The sequence below is a fragment of the Ooceraea biroi genome, chromosome 5, assembly GCF_003672135.1.
Source record: "Ooceraea biroi isolate clonal line C1 chromosome 5, Obir_v5.4, whole genome shotgun sequence".
NCBI lineage: Eukaryota > Metazoa > Arthropoda > Insecta > Hymenoptera > Formicidae > Ooceraea > Ooceraea biroi.
In genome coordinates, this window is record NC_039510.1 from 15,028,817 (window position 1) to 15,048,675 (window position 19,859).

Genomic DNA, 19,859 nt, shown 5'->3' on the forward strand with positions numbered 1-19,859 from the left:
ATTTTCCGCGAATGGGCAACCCGGGCGGAAAATTTAGTAACGTTCAGTCCGCTGAATGCAGCGGACGACTTTCTTCGATGATACATCCCTGGCGTTGCCTTGGCGACGTTCGATAAACAAACTCGATTCGTTGTATTCTGTTCATTCGATTGTAAATTACATCGAATAGAGTGTAGAAAAAAAAATAGTGTTTAATATTTAATAAAATATTTTTTATATAAGATAGAAAATATCTCTAATAAGTGTACCTCTAATAAGTGAAGTATACGTAAGTTTGCTTCGCTCGAAGAAAACATCCATAAATCTATGCTATTTTTTCTTAAATTAGGTAACCTTACTTGTCAATGCTAGTCTTAAAAATACTTGTTAACACTATTTAATTTACGGAACGCGACACGATGCCTTTATTCTCGAATAAATTCTCCCCCAAAAAGACGCCAACTAGGAAAGCAGCGGTTTTTCTAGCAAACAAAAATTTAAGCCCTAAGCGAATAGAGAAAGAACTTGGCCCTGAGGTAGGCCCTATACGTCTTCGGCTTGGTGATCAAGAAGCCGTTTTCGAGGCTGGCGTATGGATTCCAGGTGAATAACGCTCATCATTGCACATGAATTTCATACATTAAGTCTTGGTGTCTTGTCTATAAAAATAGATTTTTTCCTAGAATCTGGTAAGGTAGGAGGTACCTTTAAAGAAAACGAGAAATTAAAGAAAGAAGTAAAGCGACTGGAGGAGGAGAACAATTTGTTAAAACTAAAATTTGACGTACTATTAGACATGGTAACTTTTTACACGATATATCTTATAAGTAACATAAAAAGATTGACGTTGAAAAGGACGATACATTTATGTTGAAAATAATAAATATAGCAAAATTCTGATACGGCAGCGTATAAACAATAACTAATAATGGTAATATGATAATTCGTTCATTTGTTTTGTAGCTAACACGAACAACCGCCGAGGCTCACTCCCAGAAAGAAGAATTAGAGAGACTGAAAAATAATTTTTCTCACAACAAGAGAATCGCCGCCTAAGCATTGTTAAACATTGTTAAACTTGTGCTTTTTAGAAATTAAATAGCAACTGTGAAGTTTGATCGAATGCAACATTTGTTTAAAAAATTAATTTCATATATTTTTTGATTCTGTCCTTATGAATATGTACTTATGAAGATAATGATAATTAAGTCTTAGAAAAAAGCCATTTCTGACACTGTTTCCTTCTAATTAGGCTTTTTATAACTCCAGTCTCAAATATTAACTGTACAATATTTACAATATTGTGTCAAAAGAAGTACGTTCGTCAATCCCTCATATTTTCTGGACATCTAGTCCTTGTATGACCTGCAAAGGAATAATATATTAATAAAGAAATAAATTGACACGTACGATTTGTGTGAACATCGTAATAGATATAATTAACACAGACATAAAAAATTGTTATTTTGAAAAAAGTCAAATAAATCTGACAAACGAAAAATAAGTTCTTTACACTAGAGTACCTTCGATTCCACAGATTCCACACTTTCTCCCGCCGCCAGCGAGTCTGGGCCTTTTAGGAGCACTGCCTCCACCTCTATTACGCGTTTGGTTCCCTCTTCTAGCCGCAGCAGAATTGCTCCAATCTGTATTTTCATTATCAGCGTCGTCCTCGTCCGCCCACTTGAAGAAGTTGCAAGTGGAGTTCATGCCTTTTGGACATCCGTAAAATTGTCGTCCCTTATTAGGACCATCTTTTTGAACCGTCAACCTAAATAAATTCGTGAAAATTAATATTTTCGGAACAAGGTAAAGCTGAATAATCGATAACAATTGAACTCAAAATTACTCAATTTAACTCAAAATTATTAAGTTTAGTTGAAAGATGGAAAAGCTCGCTTACTTTCGAGCAGGTTGATCGCAGTGGCATGTAACACTGCTCGTCGACGCGTTTCCCCAATCGTTATTAGAGGCACCACCACCGCGAGGAAGCGAACCGGCACTTCCGTGGTTTCTATTTACACTGGATGTCCAGCTTGAATCGTCGCTCGTCGTGTTACCCCGGGGTTCAACGCTATCGGTTGCCCACAAGAAAAAGTCGCAGCCGGTGCCTTGTGGTTTAGCGCACTTGTAGAACAGGCGTCCTGGAATTATACGGCTGGTTGTTCATCATTTTCACGATTGAAGCGAATTATGAAAACTTGCAACCGACTCCCACCTTTATTCGGGCCTTCCTTCCTTACTGTTAACTGGATCGCGGTTTCGTGACAGTTACACATGACCTCAGCGTCGTTGTCAATATTACCCCACGTATTAGTTCTGTTGTTCGTGTTACGAGGATTTCTAGACTGGCCTGATCTGTTCTCCGAGCTGTTAAAGTCATTCGTACTAATCCACGAACTATAGTCTTCATCGTCCGATACCGTCGCGCTTCTACTGCCGGTGTTTGGCTTATTTGCTCTACTCGGTTGGTTTTGCGCGCGTCTATCGGATGTGCTGGAAGTTCCGATCGAGCCGCTATAGCCTCTACTTGAAGCAGGATACCGCATATTGCCGGAAATTGTTGGCCGTTGTTGCCGAGCATTTTGCGACTGGGATGTGGTCGTGGTAAACGTTGTGCCCGACGAGTTGTCCCTCGTGTTATGGTGATCGGTAAGTGCCGCTCTTCCAGTTTGCCTCACGCAATCCTCTTTTATATTCAACATTTCATTGAACGTAGTATCACAGCCTATGCAAGTCGTGTAAGAAGTACCGTACAAAGGTATCACATTCCTAACTAATTTGAATCGTAATTTCCGCATGTTTCCCGTACACTGGAAACAAATTGTTTGCATTACTTATTAATGATTTGACATAAAACATCAATTGAGCTATGGCGGTTAAAAATGTTTCGTCTACCTGAGTACACGTTTCGTTCAGGATCTCGACATCCTCCACAGCCTCTGGCAACCAGATCGCATTGGTACACGACGGATAGCCCATGCAACTGATGTACTTCCCTCTTCCTTGCCTCCTGTCCTTTAAGACCATGTTAGAGCCGCATTTCGGGCATTTGAAGATAGTGATGTCCCCTGCTGGTGCCAGTTGCGCTTGCTCGGTTTGAATGGGCCTCTCGTCGAGGTGGCGTGCCAAAGCGTCGTCTATCAGGTTCGCGCGTTCCATCGCCACCCTGAACACTTCGCGGTATGTATTAATCTGGTCCTGTAATACCTCACCTGGATCTTTCTGTCGCTGACATATCCTACAATTTCGCGTGACAGAGATACATTTAGCACAATGTTCCGTTCAAGCGCAAGATAAAAATTCTTTTGTGATTGCACGGGACTTGCTGTGATTGGCTTACAGTTGTAAATCCTTTTCGAGGCCTGCGCGCAGGTGTGGCTTGGACATCTGGAAACCCATGTTGTCGTAACCCATGACCAGACCGATGCCCAACTTGCCCGGCATAAAATGCTGATTGTCCGGCAACCCCACGTATTGTCTGGACTTGATGGTGTCGATATGCTCGGCGTGAGTGGCATCCGTACCAATGCCGTGCTTGTCCATCAGCGCGATCAATTCAGCTTCAGTTAATAAACTCGGTGGCGAGGTCTTCTCCTCCACCATATCTATGCTGGTCGGCCTGAAGACCTGCCTCTGTTCGTACGCGCGAATCTGCTTGCTCTCCCACTTGTCGTATATGTACACATCGAGATAATTCCTCGCTATGATTTCCAGACCGTTGGCCGTGAATTTTTCCCCCGCTATATTGATTTCCACCGTCGTTTCCCGAGCCTCCGCGTTCTTCGACAGGCAAGCCAAGAAATGCCGCACCACGAATTCGTAGACTCGCGCTTCGTTTCCTACAATTATTTTCCGATAAGCAATAATTAACTGATAGACATTGATATCATATTTAAACGCAGTTCTAAAAACGGACCTTGCAAAGTGTCAGTGTATTTAGTTGGATGAATAGGGGGATGCGCTTGATCACTTTTCTTCCCTTGCCTGGGAGATATTCCGGTGCCCAATAAACCCCGCGCAAAGCCACCCCATGCCTCATTGTTCACTTGTTGCTCCACTAACGATCCCAGATTTAATTCCTTTGGAAATATATTGGTTTCCGTGCGTGGATAACTGATGAGACCCTGGATGTACAATCTCTCCGCTATCCTCATCGTTTCCTTCGCGTTTAGACGTAATTTACGGGAGCCTTGCTTCTCCAGTTCCTGTATTGATAATTCTTGGAATAAAACAATGGATTTTTTCACTTGTGCATTAAGTTCACTACTTACAATAGTGTCTAGAGGCAACGGTCTCCATTTACTCTTCGGTTTGGACGTTACTTTCTCCACCGTAGCTTCTGGCCGTTCCAAACACATATCCAGAAAGATCTGGCAAGGCATCTTCTCGAATAATCGTACTCTGCTCCATCTGAACTCTACACATATGCCGTCGCGATCGTCGGTCACTTTTATCTTCCAGTATGGCTCGGATTTAAACTGATCGATAGCTAAGAATCTCTCGACCACAAATCCAAGCGTTGGAAATTGACAACTTCCGTAACTGATGAGCATGTCTCCAAGTGTATTAGGAAAGACTTTTTGCAATCTCAAGGTTTGAAACCTCGTGAATGCAGCACCTATTGACAATAAATGTCAATTAAAAGCTTGTAAAGAAATTACCGCATAATTGACTGATAATTTTGTTCAATAGTGTCAATACCAATTCTTAAATCTAGTTCGCTTCTTACGTCTACAGCATCGCTCATTGCCTTATCTGGCTCCTGCAAAGTGTGCAGAGCCCTATCGACAGATTGTCTCGTAATTTCCGAAAATTTTGCTCTAAAATGTCATTTATGTCAGTTTACAGACATTGTCACACCAATAAATAAAAAAATATGTTTTTGCTTACCTGTATATACGAATATTAGGTTTGATTGCTTGACAGACCTGTATAATCTCGAAGCCTATGTTCTCGCCTTCTCTGTCACAATCTGTCCAAACAATCAGCGCGTTGCAAGATCGTATTTCTCGCTCCAAGGTTTTCTTGATTTTTACGTAATCTTCAGGACATTGTTTGGATACTGGAGCATCAAACAAGCTTAACGGATGACAGCCCTGCCATTTGCGATACGCTCCCACAAACTCGTGATTTAATAAATGACCAGACACAGATGTCATCACCATTTGGCAATTTTGGCCCCATAATTGTACATTAAAGTCAAAGATTTTATTGTAGACGGATAAACCCTCTCTCTATAAAGAAAAAGAAACGCTTACTGCTCTACTTTTATACTGCATTCATAAATATAAAATATAATTAGACGATATGAATCCTGATAATGATAATGATGAATAAGTGATAGTCAGGATTATGTATCTTGAGAACATTATAAATGAAAAGATACAAGTGTTTACCTTTCTACCGGTACCGCGTGATAAATAACCAGCGATATTTTTAGCAGCGTCGTGCTTTTCGGCAACATTGAGGACTTTCATGGTGTGCTGTGAACAGTACCACCTTATCACCAAACAAGAAACACTCGGTTTAAAGAAACTGCTAACTGCACTTTTAAGTGTCAGATTACAAGATATTATACGATTTAATAATGCAATATTATGCGATTTAACAAATTTAAGAAGAGCCATAACACGACTCTTGCCATTGTCAACTTCAATTGTAGGTTATGTGTTCCGTAATCTTCGGTAATCTTCACGTTTTTGAATACGTACAGCATCGATATATCAGTAGCAATTTATCTATCGAGTTGAATGTAAAAGAAGAGACTCTTCAGATTTACCGCGTGAAGTAATATAAATCATCAACTCGATATATAAAAAACATTTTATATATCGAGGTAAATGAAACATTTACGATTTTTATTCTTTTAGTAAAAAAGGAGCACGCGTATCGGCGTTATTCGAATCGGCCACTCGACCGACCGCGCGAGTTCGTCCTGTTCGCTCAACAGATGTCGCGTGCAGTCCGCGACGCTGTCGGAATCCGATTCATTAGATCGCCCCGGATCGTTCGTGGCGATGCAGCGTACGTGCAACGAAGTCGACTTTTCGTCGCTAACGTCACGTGCGATTGATATCGCGGTCCTCGGTGCGACAATAGTGCGACGCTGCGTTCTTGCTACAATTCTGTTCGAACGCGGCTCGTTTCGCGAAGCGGTTAATCACGTGATCCGCGCTCGTCGCGGTCAATCGCAGCAGCATTCACGCCGTTCGCGAGTCGGCGAGCGACACGGCCGGGGACGACGGTTTTCCACGGGGGTGTTCGATCGTGCACTCGCCAGTAGTTCCGTCGGCGAGAGAGCCCACGTGGCCTGGTCGCGGTGACAGTAGGTGTTCGACGGTGCACGACGTTCGACGGCGGGCGAACGCTGCTTCTCTCTCTCGCGGTTCCTCGAGAGTGCCGTGCGATATTATTGCGGGTTATGAAGCATAGTCGCGCGCTTCCAGACGACTTCAAGTGGATGACCGCGCGTTTTCTGCGACGCCGATGCTTTCCGTTGAGGTGAGTGCCCGTGATCTTCTCGATCCTTCCTCGAGCTATCGATCGGATATGTTACGCGCACGTACGTGTTACGCGTGCAGCGTTTCTCGGGCGAGAGGGAAAGAGAGATGAAAGCGTAAACGCTGCAAGTGTCTCGAGATCATGCAGCGGCAACGTGGGAAAGAGATCGTGCCAACGATCGCGATCTATTCACGTAAAACACGTTTCCCTTTTTTTCACCCCGGTCTACCGTATTTCTCTGAATATTTATTCTTTTTCCTCCCTTTAGCGTCGGATTTTAAACGTATTTTGAATACGCGGAGGATAATAACATGGTGCAGTCGAAAGGAACGGATCTAATCTGTAAACTGTAACGTCTTATCGCGAGATATCGTGGATTGCGTTAAAAATACGCGGGCAACAGAACCATCGTGGATGTACACTGAAGTTTTTCAGAAAAATATTTAGAACAATTTTTTTATAGCGAAATGGCAGTTATCTTCTTCCTTGCGTTTCATTTTAATGTAAAACGTTACGTCGACTTTGCATTTAACGTTAAACAATGCTAATCGCGAGTGTCCATATATTTATTTCTTAGCCCGTTAAAAAACTTGCAATGTACGTAATAATAATTAGTTTGTTTGCGTTATGTAAGATGCTGTATTATTTCCACAGCAATCGACCGCTCGAATATGTTCACGCGAAAGTATTAACCTGTTTATTGTAACATGTCTTACTCAATGTTGCTGACTCGATAAGAGTCATATGCTTAAAAATTTTTAAGTTATTAATATTATTATTTGCACTCAACATACACACACACACACATGCCGAGCGTCATAACAATTATTTATATGTCAATTATTGTGCAAGTATCACTTTCCCTCTCTTTCTCTGTCTTTTTCTACGCTGTTAAAATATAAAGCACAGAAAATCTACATCTACTTATTACATAATTATATTATTGCAACATTATATTGCAGAATAAAATAAAATAAAAATTAATCTATAATAGTACTTTTCTTCGAATATAAAATATGATTTCTTCTCCTTAAAGGTGTAAATAGCACAAAGATAAGTGGACGTATATTGTGCGTATTACAACAAAGCATTTACATAAAATTATTTACGAGCGCGATATCGGACCTCCTATTGACGTAAAATCGCTGTTCCGGCTCGTCGACAAGTAAAACGCTGCATAATAGCGCGGCGTATCCTTGAAATAGAACGCGGACTGATCGATTACTTCGCATTTCGATAAAGGTAGACTTTCCGTTTTCCTCGTAGCCTTTCGTTTTATTTCGAGTGCTTTTTCCAGGTCACCGTGATACGTTCAAACCTAACCGACGTATTTACGTCAACCAAAATCAACGGGATTTCGCATTCTCGGCTTTCGTAACAGCTGTTGAAATCATTGAGCGTAACGAACGATTGAACGCAAGAAGGATCTTAAAACGATATGTTCGATATCATTAGAAACATTAAGATCTGTTCATTTTTTTATGATAATAACAAGAGTTCACAAAAATTATCATCATTGCTGTTTCATCATCATTTCAAGTAACAATTCATTATTTATATGCGTTCATAAAAAAGTTACATGTACAGGGTGGGGCAATAACTATTACCACCTTAAATATCTTCTAATTTAATAAGGTCCAGAGGAAAATTTATGTAATCAAAATTATACGGTACGAAGGGGGCTAACATATGGCGATAATAATTTTTGTCCTGGTGGAGGCGCTTCGAAGATATCAAGGTCACCTTCATTTTTTTTAATAGGTTCGGTATGTTTTTTTTCCATAATTTTATAGAGGAGCTTAAAACAAGTACGGAACTCATGACACAAAATTATTGAACAAGATTAAATGTAAATGAAAAGGATAAAAAATACATTTTTATATTAAATGAAATTTACGTTTAAAAGATGTACGAAATGACGCTTTATTAGTATGTTTTGTCGGAATGTTTTGATTTTGACATTCCTCATAAATGAGGATCAACTTGTTCTTCAAACGGATACATCGATGAAAATAAATAGTGACGTAAACTTATTTCAATGAAAACAAAGACCCTTTGAAGGCCATCTTAATAAGTTCACAGGATAAGATAAACATAAAAAGTAGTATCGATAGATAAGTCAATCGTGCAAGATGTATTTCGAAGCGCCTCCACCAGGACAAAAATTATTATCGCCATATGTTAACCCCCTTCGTACCATATAATTTTGATTACATAAATTTTCCTCTGGACCTTATAAATTAGAAGATATTTAAGGTGGTAATAGTTATTGCCCCACCCTGTATATATATTTATTAAACCTTATATAGTTTTCTCGACTGTATTCTTTCTCGTTTTTTAAAGTTTTCGATTCTTCTCTTTTCGAGAGAGCAAAACCGAGATGCGTTTGACTGGGGCTCGCGGTCCCTTGGAAACTGTATTACACAATCCTGTGATTTGTTCCAAGGCGCGCCATAAAATTACGGTTCGCATCCGGCTTCCGCGTACAAGAACGAAGTACACGCGAAGTTAACAACCGCACGGAACGCTTAATGCACTTGATTGTGCGAATAACGTCGAGGTCGCGCGATCGTCGGTGTACGCAAGAGACATGCGCAAGTCCGCAACTGTATTTCGGTAATCATGAGGAAATGAGAATCCGAAACTCGTGAACTCCAAAAATTTGCAAGTCATGTTGAAAATAAGGAATGGGTTCGGTGGACAACTGACCTAGGTTCAGCATACGGCGCTTTGTGCAATCGATATGTCCTCGACCCCACCTAATAGCTCTCTTTTCGGCTTGCCGAGGGATTTGTTCGTCACGTCGAGGATATCTGAAAATAATGTGCCGGTATAAAAACGATGACAATATATATACAGGGTGTCCCGGGTTTTAACCGACAAACTAAGAAAAAATTCTTATATCGAGTTTGCTTAGAAATGCTTTATTACAAAGTTATAAACCAATATTGAAAAGAAATATGAGATAAGTAACAACGGATTTTTTCACAAGAATAAAAATTATCTACGCAATGATTTAGTGACGCATTTCAAAATGTTGTCCTTGCACATCGATACAAGCTAGACATCGACGTAGTACAGAATTTGTTACGGTACGACATTCCTGAAAATTTTGTTGCATCTCAGTAACTGAATTAGTAATTCGTTGCTTTAAATCTATCTGGTACTCTCCTGTTAGGAAGTCTACGTTGATACTCTCGTACGGCAGCTCGTGCATTTCCGTCACGGAATCCGTACACGAAATGAATATCGGTGTATTCCTCATTTGAAAACACTTTTGGCATTCTGATAGTAATTGCTAGTTGACACGACGATTGAAATCTAACAGCTACTGTTGTGAAAGTAACAATCATACTGAATCGTTTCAACATAGTGAACATGAATACATGTGAATACACGTAACATAAACACATCTTCGACCTTCCAAATTCTACACTATGTTCCGTTGTTACTTATCTCATATTTCTTTTCAATATTGATTTATAACTTTGTAATAAAGCATTTCTAAGCAAACTCGATATAAGAATTTTTTCTTATTTCCACTAGTAGAATATGCGCCCGCAGTTTGTCGGTTAAAACCCGGGACACCCTGTATATGATACCACTTTCTTACATGCTAGATTAATCGAGCGCTATATTAATTCAAGTAAAGAAATTCAATAACAATTACACTTGATTAAAAAAGATTTTTAAAAATCTCTGAAATGTTAGAAATATTCAGTTATTAACCGGGCATTCGGTGTTGTACCAGGAGACAATTACTGCGGCGCTAAGATGAGTTGGATGGCTCGTTACGGAAGCGAAAAATCCCTTCATCCTCTACAATCGATGCATCCAGGTCAATCAACTCTCCCCGTCGTCGCCGTCGCTGTCGCCGCTGCTGCTACCCCAACGTCTCTCGCGTCAACGATGACAACGTGTGCTGTCACCTCGCCGAACAAGGTCACTGCCGCAATTTGCTCTCCTCGCGTGTCAAGTCCTGGATCAGCTGATAGTCCTAGTGAGTTTAATAAAGCTAAAATCCGCGTGGGTTATCTCTACGCCAAGTAACGGTCGACATCATTAAAATGCATTGCTTAAAATAATTAACGGGCTTCTTTATAGCCATTGATGGATCATATAGATAGATTTTGAACGCTATAAGAACGATCAATTTGAAACTACTCGATTCAACGCCTAAAGCAAACGTCAGAACATTGAACTCTTAAATTTGTACTCGATCGAAGCAGCCACGAGGCAGGCTATCCACTGCGTGGCCGCCTTCGATCACGCAGTTCCATCTCCCGCTGTTTAATTATTAACCGTGAACACCGTGAACAGCTGCCACCTCTCCAGTGGACTCCCGTATACCGAGGCCATCGCCGTCGGCCCTGCGTCGCGCCGCTAGCATGCGCCTGCGCGGCGAACGGGTACCGCCACATCCGCGAGCCACCACCGCTACCAGCACGACCCTGGTCGGCTACCAACACCATCACCGTCGTCACAACCACCTCCTGCAGTTGTCGCAGCAGCATCAACATCCGGATCATCATACCTTCCCGGTCATCACGGAGAATGGAACCGACTCGCCGCGACAACGATCCCTCGTGAGTACCGTCCACCACGTTGCATCCGTCGTGTCACCCGCTGCCGTGTCTTTTTACGCGAAAATTCGCACCGTCCCCGCGCTGTCGATCCGAGGAGAGCGATTAATATCGTCGTGTAGCACGTACTACGTAGATCGGGCATTCTCGGTTTCGCCGCTGTAGGCAGGCACTTTCGGATTAAATTAATTTGGATCGGACCTGGGGATCCACGCAGCTTATGCAGCTGCTCGAAATCATACCAATTTTCGCTCGATTCGTGCGGTTTCTCTTTTATAACACGCACAAAGAAACGCGAGAATGAAAAGGACGCGGACGATGGTTCTACTAGAGATACCGCGTTATGCTTCGCTCGTTGCGACGGTACAGCGTAGAATAGTCTGCGTGAATATTCAATGTGCTCGCATTTTCTTCGCGCACCTACCCTCGCGCGACGCAGTAAGAAGCGTATCGAGAACGCCGAGGTATATCCACACCCCGCCGCTCGGCTTCCAAGATCCGCGAGCGTATTCGGCAAGTCTATAGCGCGAAGAAATTGATCTCCGGCTTTTGTCACGCATATACTACTCGACAAAATCCGTGCCGAGACCTTTACCTTTAATTCGCTAGCCACAACTTCGGCACATCGTTTGAGATTCCGTTGATTAACCGCTAATTCGCACGGTAAATTGCAATGGTCGGTCTGCCCCGTTCGCGTGACTAGGTATATTCCGGACGAGCGTGTCATTATCCTAAGTACAGCACGTACACGTAAGGAATCGTCCAACAGGTAGGCACTTCGTTATAAACCGTCGTATTGATTTCTGTGAATTATCATACATAGACCAGTAGTTCTTTTCCTCTAATTTTTTCACGCTTAAAAAATTCAATAAAGAAGTACTAGTAAACAGTTAACATTGATATCCGCGAAGCTTATATGTTTAATAAGTGTCATAAATTTGAATATTTGATCTAATTAAGCTGTAAATATTTTTCTTAAAATATTCTTTGCAAAGTTACAATATATTTATCAATCTGATGTTCTCTTGCGTGAATTTATATAAAATTTGTCCACTCTTCTTTAAACTTTTTAATGTACAAGAAAACTGTATTCTTGGGAAATTAATGCGGCATTTATGTATCGCAGTATTAATAATGATGTACATTGTGCATTTTGCTTTAATTAATCGCGCTAACGGGTTTTGTTAATTGAAAAATGTACCGTTCAGAGTCTCTCACTGACACCGGTGAGGCCGCGGCCTGGTCACGCGGCCTCTGGGGGAACAACGACGGGAGCTAACGATGATAGCGATGCCGAAAGCGTGAGGAGCTACAGCAGCGCTTGTAGCACGGCGAGTGCCTGCGAGCATGCCTCCTTTGCATTGAACGGCACCACTTGGTCCGGTCGATCGCGGAAATACGTCGTGCATTGTTCGAATCACATCGGCGATAACGAGCAATACCTCACGCCCACTCAAAGAGCGGCTAAACATGTCAGAAAGTTTCAGGTAATTTCGAACGTCTCTACGATAAAAAAGGAACAATTTGCGGTTTTTACTCATTACTTTCATTTTATTGTATATATTTTATTGTATAGTCTTTATTGAAAGAGGCGCGCAAAGAGATCGATGAGAAGGACCGGGAGATCTTGCGTTTAACGAAGGAGGTCGTGGAGCTGAGATTGTACAAGGCTTCACTGAACAGTCCGGAGGAACGAACGGATAGTAGCGACGCGCTCACCGTGCGTGAGAACAATCCTTTCTCGCCGGAGTCGCCGAGCAAAGATCTTCCCGACGAAGGTGCCGCTGAGAAATCCATTGTCAGCCCGGAAACGCCGGAGAAACGTGCACACGTGGATCCTTCCCCGTCATTAACCGATTCCGGGCACTTCGAAAATGGTTCCGTCCATTCGAAAGACTCCGTATGCCTACCCGAATCACAGCCGGAGATCGTTACCGGTACGGCAACGTGCGCCAACACCGTATCCAGCGATATTGTTTCTGATGCGACCTCAGCAACGCCGATTAACACAGAGCGAGACGAAGAGAGACGATTAGTTAGTCATTATGAAAATAGAATCGAAGATATGCATAGGCGGCATGTCGACGAGTTGCAGGAAGTCAAACAAAAACACAATGACAAGGTAAATAAAGTCTCTCGTGTGGTTGGTAAATGACATATCATAGATTTTCCTCCTTAATTTAATTAATAATGTTTCATAAAGGGAAAAGAAAAGTATAATTATAAATATATCGGTAATATGTACATTATAGGTGGAAAGTTTATTGAATCAACTGTCCGAGGTCAATACCCGTTATTGCGAGGTGCGGCCAACCGTGGACCTTGCAGAGGCTCGTGCGCGTGAATTAGAGGGCGAATTAGAGGCTGTGAAGACTGAGCTTAACGAGCAGAAAACTCTCTTGAGCGAACAAGAGGAAAGGAATAAGCAAATGTACCTGAAAATGTATGCCAAAGGACAAGAAGCCGCGCGTATAGAGCAAGCTGATCAGGTATAAAAGAGATTCATGAAAGATTTACAAAAACAAAACGGAAGCAGTATCGAGACATTAAAAAAAATATATTCAAATGAATATTTTTCATTACAGATACTCGTGCACGCGCACCAATCACCGCCTAAAGTCACCGTTGCAGAACTGCTTCAACAATTGACCGTCACACAAGCAGAGTTAGAAAATGTTAAGGTGAGACGTGAATTATTTATAATTTATCATTTCATAAGCTTTGCGTTACCAAATATGAAATTACGAAAATCGCAAATCAGTTTTATTTTGTATTGCACAATAATTTTCAATTTTCTAAACTTTTTTTATTTCAAGCATTTCAAATATTAGTTATTATTAATGCAGTCTTTTTCAGCGAATTCATTTTTATCGTCATCGAGCTTTCATAATTCATTAGACTGCATTGCGATTTGCACATCATAATTTTTTGGTCCGACGTTTGCATTATTTTCGTTGCTTAATCATTAGTATGTTCCTCTTCCTAGATGTGCATTCTATCTAAAGCATAACGAATAGAACTTGCGTAGTTATAATATCTTACTGAATTTTCCCACAAATGAGGAAGAGCGAGATCTTCCCATGATTAATTGTGCTAACACAATAACACGCCTGACAAAATAAATCTTGATTACGTCTCTTGTGCAGTCTAATCAGCTTTTTACATTACTTACGTTACATTAAGCGTTTATTGATTCATTCTTCACATTTATCACGCTTAATGAGGCGTGTACATCACTTTTCGAGCATTCTCGTAGTTCACAATACTCTTGTACTAACGATGTGTCACTTTTTTTGGTCGCCGCTCACACTCCAGGACACAAGTTACTCGCCTGAACCTCACATTTCAGCCGAACGTAGCCAAAGTTTATTAAGCGCTCAGGAGGCTGTTTCTCTCTGGGTCCTTGGCACACGTAAGGTCTGTATCTTAACTCGACTGCCAACGTGACGCAATTCTTATCCACTTTTTATCGCCCATAAACGTAGCATCTCTTCGCATATACGATGCACCATTCGATCTTTTATCAATGTTTATTATATTAAGAATTAGTATTCTGACACAGATGCAACGCTCGCTACGGTCTCCGCTTCTACGTTTTGTAACTGAAAAGATAGAGGAGTAATCATAGTTAGTGTTAATCAACACTAACTTTTTCTTCATTTGTTAATTGCACAGACTGTCCCAGAGTGTTACCGTCCGTAGATGACAATACCTTGGAAGAGTCTTGTACATGTACTGCAGTAGAATTGGTTTTGGACGCGAATAAGGGCGTGTGGAGAAGAGCACACAATTGCGCTCATATATATATATATATATATATTTTTGTATTTATTTTGTTTCTTATATTCGCGTTAGGGAATGCTTCATTGCATGCAAACTATCAAGCACGAACATAGATGGTTTATACTTCTATACATTGCTCTTAGATCGAGCGATTTTATCCCAGTGCACTTGGAAGAAACAGCCTCTTATATCTTCGGTTAATGTAAGTTTGCACGAGCTTACAGCCATGCACGCTTTCACTCCGCATACAAGATGTATATCTTTGAGTCCAGATGGTTGGCTTACTGATATGAGTTACATAAACCAGTGTTCGAATTGGTTGTAATGTAATGTTATGATATTATATTTTAAAATTCTTTACAATCGCTTTAATATTATCGAATGCACACACATATATACTTAATAATTAGATATTATTTACATCATTATATGATCGAATTTTTGAAATGTGACACAATGTATATACACGAGTACATCTGGAGTCAAACTCGTTGGAACATGATCATACGTACAAACAATTGTACATTTTCAAATTGTCTCACCCACGTTATCCTACCAGCATTTCTTAACAAATGTGCCATTCTATTTGAATTAGGCAATGTATCGGCGCATTGTAGAAGCGAGAAGCAGCCAGGGTACTCTCGATCCGGAAATCACCTTGCAGTTCCTAAAATCGGCGATCTACTATTTCCTAACTGATAAGGAGAATCATCAAGGTCATCTAAATGCTATTGAAAGTATCCTGGGTTTTACGGACGCGGAAAAGCACAATATCGATAAATATTATCGAACGGCCAGAAAGTAACGCTTTCTAAAAGCTTTCGATATAAGAAATTATTTCATTGTTGACGAATGGTGTTAAATAATCTAATGCCCGAGTTTTCACGATACATTTCTTTCGTAGATTTCGAGATTACGCATTCTGGTGTGTAGTCGAAAACTTTGTATAAACTTCATGAATACTTTTTAATTATTAGGAGATGCAGTATAAGTCCATGATAAATATAAATTTTTTAAATATCCATTTAAACATTTTTTTTTAAGTAACAATTATCACTTTTTATTAATTTATAGAACGTTGTGAAGTTTATACATATTATATTTTATCAAAAATACGTGAAAAAATCTTTCTACTTTTAATTTTTATGTATTATATGTAACGTAATGCAAAAGATTTAAAAAAAGACACGTCTGACAATATGTCTGACAAATTATTATAAAAGATTCAAAAAAATATAAATGTATTAAAATTTTGTTATAATATTTTACATCACATTTTTATCGCGCCGCTACAGGTTAGTTGGCAATTTTAGGGAAACTAAATTATTCTAATGAGGTATGTAAAGTTCTGGGATTTAACAAAAATTATATACATATAGCTTGGATAGACTGAGAAAGGTTTATTTATAGCTGTGTGTGTAACATCACATTCTACGATGGCCATGTATTACAAAGTAATATTACGCGTATCGCACGATTTACATGCTTTAAATATAGATAAAAATATGCTAGTTATACCTGACAAAAACTACATTGTCTAGTTATCGCTAATCATATTTTACTTCTTCATGATTATTACGCACTTACATTCTTTATATCATAAATATGAAACATTCTATATAAATGAGGAAAAAGCATGTGATATAAGATAAAAGGTTCATGTGAAGGAGACTTTGAAATCGAACTCGAGAATTTATCTTTGTATAATTATTTGAAATGCATGTCCATCTGTTCGTACAAGTACGAAAGTTGAATATATCTTTCTCGTTATCACGTGTGTGAATCCCTGAACATAGATCAAATAAAATTTATTTATATATTTACCTGTTATGAAAATGAAATATATAATATATATAATATCTATATACACGTATATATCCAGGATGAATCAGGTTTCCTGTTCGCCTTTCACGTTTCTAATTATGTACTAGGATATGATTTTGGAGTAGAATGCCGCAGTAGGAGGGATATAAATCGATATCCTTTTAAAGGATAATAAATTAATTCTACATGTACATAATACTCTGAACCATCCTGTATATATTATCTATATCAAAGTCTGGTAAAATGACGTCCAGATAAGGTAACAATATGGAGACTGAAGGATATATCTTGCCTTTTTATCTGCTTGTAACTTCAAGTTAAGTAGATCTTGTGATTCAAGTGCAACTATTAGTGGACGTCAATAAGCACACTTCCTATGTCTTGTTATAATTACAGTTATTCATTTTCTCTTATGCGATACTTTCATTTACTTAATTTCAAACCAAAGAGAGACGTACAGTCAATTAACGTGCATGAATTACTTTATTATGATTAAAGTTAATGCTTAGCATCAAACATTATTTTATCTCCGTCAAAGCCTGGATATGTTCGTAAGAACGTCAGATATAGCTAATTTTCATATTATTTTTTCAGATTGGTATATTGTTGAACCGTTTAATGAGTATCGAACGGAAATAAAAATGTGTAATGTTAGAATTTTATCATTTAACACGATTGGTTTGAAAAATGTGTGCATAAGGGTGCCAATGATGGAGGGATGATGTACAGATACAGATCATATCACATACAGATCGCTTTTTGAAGCAATACTCTCTCAATAAACGTTTTATAAATCAAGAAACAAACATTAACAGTAATATCTGCTATATCAAAACGTCCATAGTTGAAAAATATGATTTCGTATATTACATCTAAGCAGTCACATTCCTAACTCTGAAAATTTTCGTTTTAATTATTTTACGATGAAGTTCCTTTTTTTTGTACGAGTATTAGGCCTAAGTAAGCGCCATTATAATTGATAAAGCTCCAACATGTCGTTCCATCGAAAATAATATTCATAATGATAATGCGTGAAAGAATGTCGAGGAATGTTTAAAACATGACACTCAAAAAAATTCGTTTCTTTGTTTCGATAAGAGTTTCTGCGATTTTAATAAGTATGTATAATGCAATTAATTCTACATTCTTGTTCCTTCCCCTTTTATATATATTACAGTGAAAGACATATTTCCTTAATTTATTCTTACATTATCGGTGTTTGGATTACATTGTACGCAGTGTGGAAAGTTGAAATAAAAATTAAGAAATTTGAGTATGTCGATAACTTACTTCCATGCTTTGCGAGAGCTAAATAAACGCATATTCATAAGATTGAACAATATTAAGGCACTGTCAAAGGTGATACAAGGTATTACTGAAATAATAGACAATTTTTTGAAAATATCTTTATGACGTAGTCATAAAATACAAAGTATGAACATTATTTTTTGCCGGCTATAATAATGCCATCGTACTTTTGTTGGAACCACTTCATAGCGTCTTCCTTGGTAAGTCTGTGTTGGAAACCGACTTTACCAGTTTTTCTCCTTCTGTGCGCTACGTTGAATCCTACAAACCAGATATAACATCAAACAATTAGTTTATAGTTTACTCTTATGCATATGCAAGCGATAAATTGTAATTTTAATAACAACTTTTACTAGAATTATGCAAGTATTGGAGTACGAGTCAATATTTCTATAAAAATGTAGCCTCAATTACGTAACACACCCAGTAAAATAAAGTAGGCATGAGTTGCAAATATGAAGCACTTTCCTCTGGCACATATTTAATATAATATTATAGATACCACCATGCAACAATGATACCTATGATGCCATGTGCCACTATCGATATTCAACGAGCAGTAAATCGTATTACTAACCTGGACGTCCAAGCACAACGTAGAAATCCAAGCCATAGATACCGATACTCGGGTCGTATTTGATTCCTAAATCAATGTGTTCTTGGATGCCAAAACCGAAGTTTCCGGTACCAGAGAAGTTTTCTTTCCTAAGTTCATATTCTCGTACCTGTAAACAAATGATACATTAAATTAATGATATAAATGATAATATCAGAGGAAATTTTTCTTCGTGACTAACCTTCAGGCCTTTCTCAAGTATATCCTCGGCTTTAACGCCACGCACAGTACAATGAACCGCTATTTTTTCATTACGTCGGATACCGAAGGAGCGTACGGTATATCTAGCTTTAGAAAATACTGGTTGCTGGCCCGTTAGTTGCTCCAACACCTGCATGAAAAGTTAATTTAAGTCTAAAGATTGAATAACCCGTCGTGAATATTTTGATCGGAATAAAAATAAATTGATTATAAAATTTACCTTGGCAGCACGCGTCAGCCTATCACCAGATTCTCCGACGCAAATATTCAAGCAGAGCTTGCGGATACGAACTTCGCGCATCACGTTCTTCGATGCATCTTTCGGCTCCTTCTTCTTCAGTTTTTTCTCGAAAGTGCCCTTTTTCTCGGGCACCTTTTTCGTGTCCTAGAATTATACAGTGTAATTATTAATATGAGAAAACAATCGATTGTCAGCAAATGGATCAGTATACAGCATGAATTTTTTTCTGGTCTATTTTGTAACGACAAAACATATTTTTAATTATCTGCCTTCATGCTTAGCGTAAAAACAAGAGAGTTTGTTAAGATTATGTTGATCAAAACAGTTTTATTTATTGTTAAGCAAAGTAATAATATTCTAGTTACGATAGGTTATACAAGAATAAATGCTGTTCGAAAACAAGCGTGTTACATGTAGATCTGTTACAGCGACAACTTTGAATATCGACGTTTTTACCAAAAACGTAAATTATCGGTGATTTGTCCATAATTTTAATTATTCCTATAGCAACATGACACATAACGCAACTACGTGATGCAATGAATACATTCGGATGAAAAGAAGAATTTTCGAGACAAGAATCACACACTCACCGCCATGATAGCAAGAAGAGATCCAAGACACGCGGCCACGCTACTTCACTATGGTCGACATGCCAGCATTGCCAACTTACCACTAGCAGGATGGCCAACTGTAGACGATATCGTATGTTATTCACGTGAAGATAGGAAACAACTAGAAGAGGAAATAATTGACCAATCAGAAATGCGATATAACAAATTACTATATTCCTGCGATTGGTTAACTTTTGTGCGTGTTA

General features: G+C 39.1%; 4 protein-coding genes across 8 annotated transcripts; 2 read left to right on the forward strand and 2 right to left on the reverse strand.

Annotated features, from left to right (window-relative positions):
* Window positions 1-81: 81 nt before the first annotated feature.
* On the forward strand, window positions 82-1,477 carry LOC105285229 (protein chibby homolog 1). Its single transcript, XM_011349323.3, has 3 exons — window positions 82-582; window positions 663-778; window positions 943-1,477. The coding sequence occupies exons 1-3, from the start codon at window positions 399-401 to the stop codon at window positions 1,033-1,035; spliced, it is 393 nt and encodes a 130-aa protein (XP_011347625.2). The 5' UTR covers window positions 82-398; the 3' UTR covers window positions 1,036-1,477.
* LOC105285228 (DNA topoisomerase 3-alpha) lies at window positions 1,144-10,301 on the reverse strand. Of its 3 annotated transcripts, XM_011349322.1 has the most exons (13): window positions 10,213-10,301; window positions 9,193-9,296; window positions 5,379-5,465; window positions 4,873-5,216; window positions 4,684-4,802; window positions 4,254-4,600; window positions 3,899-4,187; window positions 3,323-3,821; window positions 2,878-3,220; window positions 2,198-2,792; window positions 1,883-2,123; window positions 1,503-1,750; window positions 1,144-1,344 (listed from the first exon to the last, which is right to left on the reverse strand). In XM_011349322.1, the coding sequence occupies exons 3-13, from the start codon at window positions 5,457-5,459 to the stop codon at window positions 1,304-1,306; spliced, it is 3,147 nt and encodes a 1,048-aa protein (XP_011347624.1). In that variant the 5' UTR covers window positions 5,460-5,465; window positions 9,193-9,296; window positions 10,213-10,301; the 3' UTR covers window positions 1,144-1,303. The 3 variants fall into 3 exon arrangements, with proteins under 3 accessions (XP_011347624.1, XP_011347623.1, XP_019889142.1); XM_011349321.2 differs by lacking the exons at window positions 9,193-9,296; window positions 10,213-10,301 and adding an exon at window positions 5,694-5,879; XM_020033583.1 differs by lacking the exons at window positions 9,193-9,296; window positions 10,213-10,301 and having other exon boundaries at window positions 5,379-5,879.
* LOC105285227 lies at window positions 5,987-17,943 on the forward strand. 3 transcript variants are annotated; one of them, XM_011349319.2, is made up of 10 exons: window positions 5,987-6,483; window positions 10,235-10,483; window positions 10,804-11,069; window positions 12,275-12,553; window positions 12,643-13,188; window positions 13,319-13,555; window positions 13,652-13,747; window positions 14,382-14,483; window positions 14,993-15,051; window positions 15,445-15,554. In XM_011349319.2, exons 2-10 carry the CDS (start codon window positions 10,258-10,260, stop codon window positions 15,464-15,466), a joined length of 1,833 nt encoding a protein of 610 aa, XP_011347621.1. In that variant the 5' UTR covers window positions 5,987-6,483; window positions 10,235-10,257; the 3' UTR covers window positions 15,467-15,554. The 3 variants fall into 3 exon arrangements, with proteins under 3 accessions (XP_011347621.1, XP_011347619.1, XP_011347620.1); XM_011349317.3 differs by lacking the exon at window positions 14,993-15,051 and having other exon boundaries at window positions 15,445-17,943; XM_011349318.3 differs by lacking the exons at window positions 14,382-14,483; window positions 14,993-15,051 and having other exon boundaries at window positions 15,445-17,943.
* Window positions 17,944-18,064: 121 nt separating this feature from the next.
* Window positions 18,065-19,725, reverse strand: LOC105285232 (60S ribosomal protein L11). Its single transcript, XM_011349326.2, has 5 exons — window positions 19,633-19,725; window positions 19,019-19,183; window positions 18,779-18,928; window positions 18,559-18,706; window positions 18,065-18,242 (listed from the first exon to the last, which is right to left on the reverse strand). The coding sequence occupies exons 1-5, from the start codon at window positions 19,636-19,638 to the stop codon at window positions 18,115-18,117; spliced, it is 597 nt and encodes a 198-aa protein (XP_011347628.1). The 5' UTR covers window positions 19,639-19,725; the 3' UTR covers window positions 18,065-18,114.
* Between the last annotated feature and the right edge of the window lie 134 nt (window positions 19,726-19,859).

Bases quoted from the DNA above. Each gene is read 5' to 3' on its own strand.
- LOC105285229 (XM_011349323.3), top strand. From the start codon at position 399: ATGCCTTTATTCTCGAATAAATTCTCCCCCAAAAAGACGCCAACTAGG. The intron at 583-662 runs GTGAATAACGCT...ATTTTTTCCTAG, and splicing joins GGCTGGCGTATGGATTCCAG to AATCTGGTAAGGTAGGAGGT. The intron at 779-942 runs GTAACTTTTTAC...TTTGTTTTGTAG, and splicing joins TTGACGTACTATTAGACATG to CTAACACGAACAACCGCCGA.
- LOC105285228 (XM_020033583.1), bottom strand. From the start codon at position 5,609: ATGGCTCTTCTTAAATTTGTTAAATCGCATAATATTGCATTATTAAAT. The intron at 3,221-3,322 runs GTAAGCCAATCA...GCGAAATTGTAG, and splicing joins CTCGAAAAGGATTTACAACT to GATATGTCAGCGACAGAAAG. The intron at 1,345-1,502 runs GTACTCTAGTGT...ATTCCTTTGCAG, and splicing joins TGGAATCTGTGGAATCGAAG to GTCATACAAGGACTAGATGT.
- LOC105285227 (XM_011349317.3), top strand. From the start codon at position 10,258: ATGAGTTGGATGGCTCGTTACGGAAGCGAAAAATCCCTTCATCCTCTA. The intron at 11,070-12,274 runs GTGAGTACCGTC...TGTACCGTTCAG, and splicing joins CGCCGCGACAACGATCCCTC to AGTCTCTCACTGACACCGGT. The intron at 13,556-13,651 runs GTATAAAAGAGA...TTTTCATTACAG, and splicing joins GTATAGAGCAAGCTGATCAG to ATACTCGTGCACGCGCACCA.
- LOC105285232 (XM_011349326.2), bottom strand. The intron at 18,707-18,778 runs GTTAGTCACGAA...ATTTGTTTACAG, and splicing joins TACTTGAGAAAGGCCTGAAG to GTACGAGAATATGAACTTAG. The intron at 18,243-18,558 runs GTTAGTAATACG...TCTGGTTTGTAG, and splicing joins CGTTGTGCTTGGACGTCCAG to GATTCAACGTAGCGCACAGA.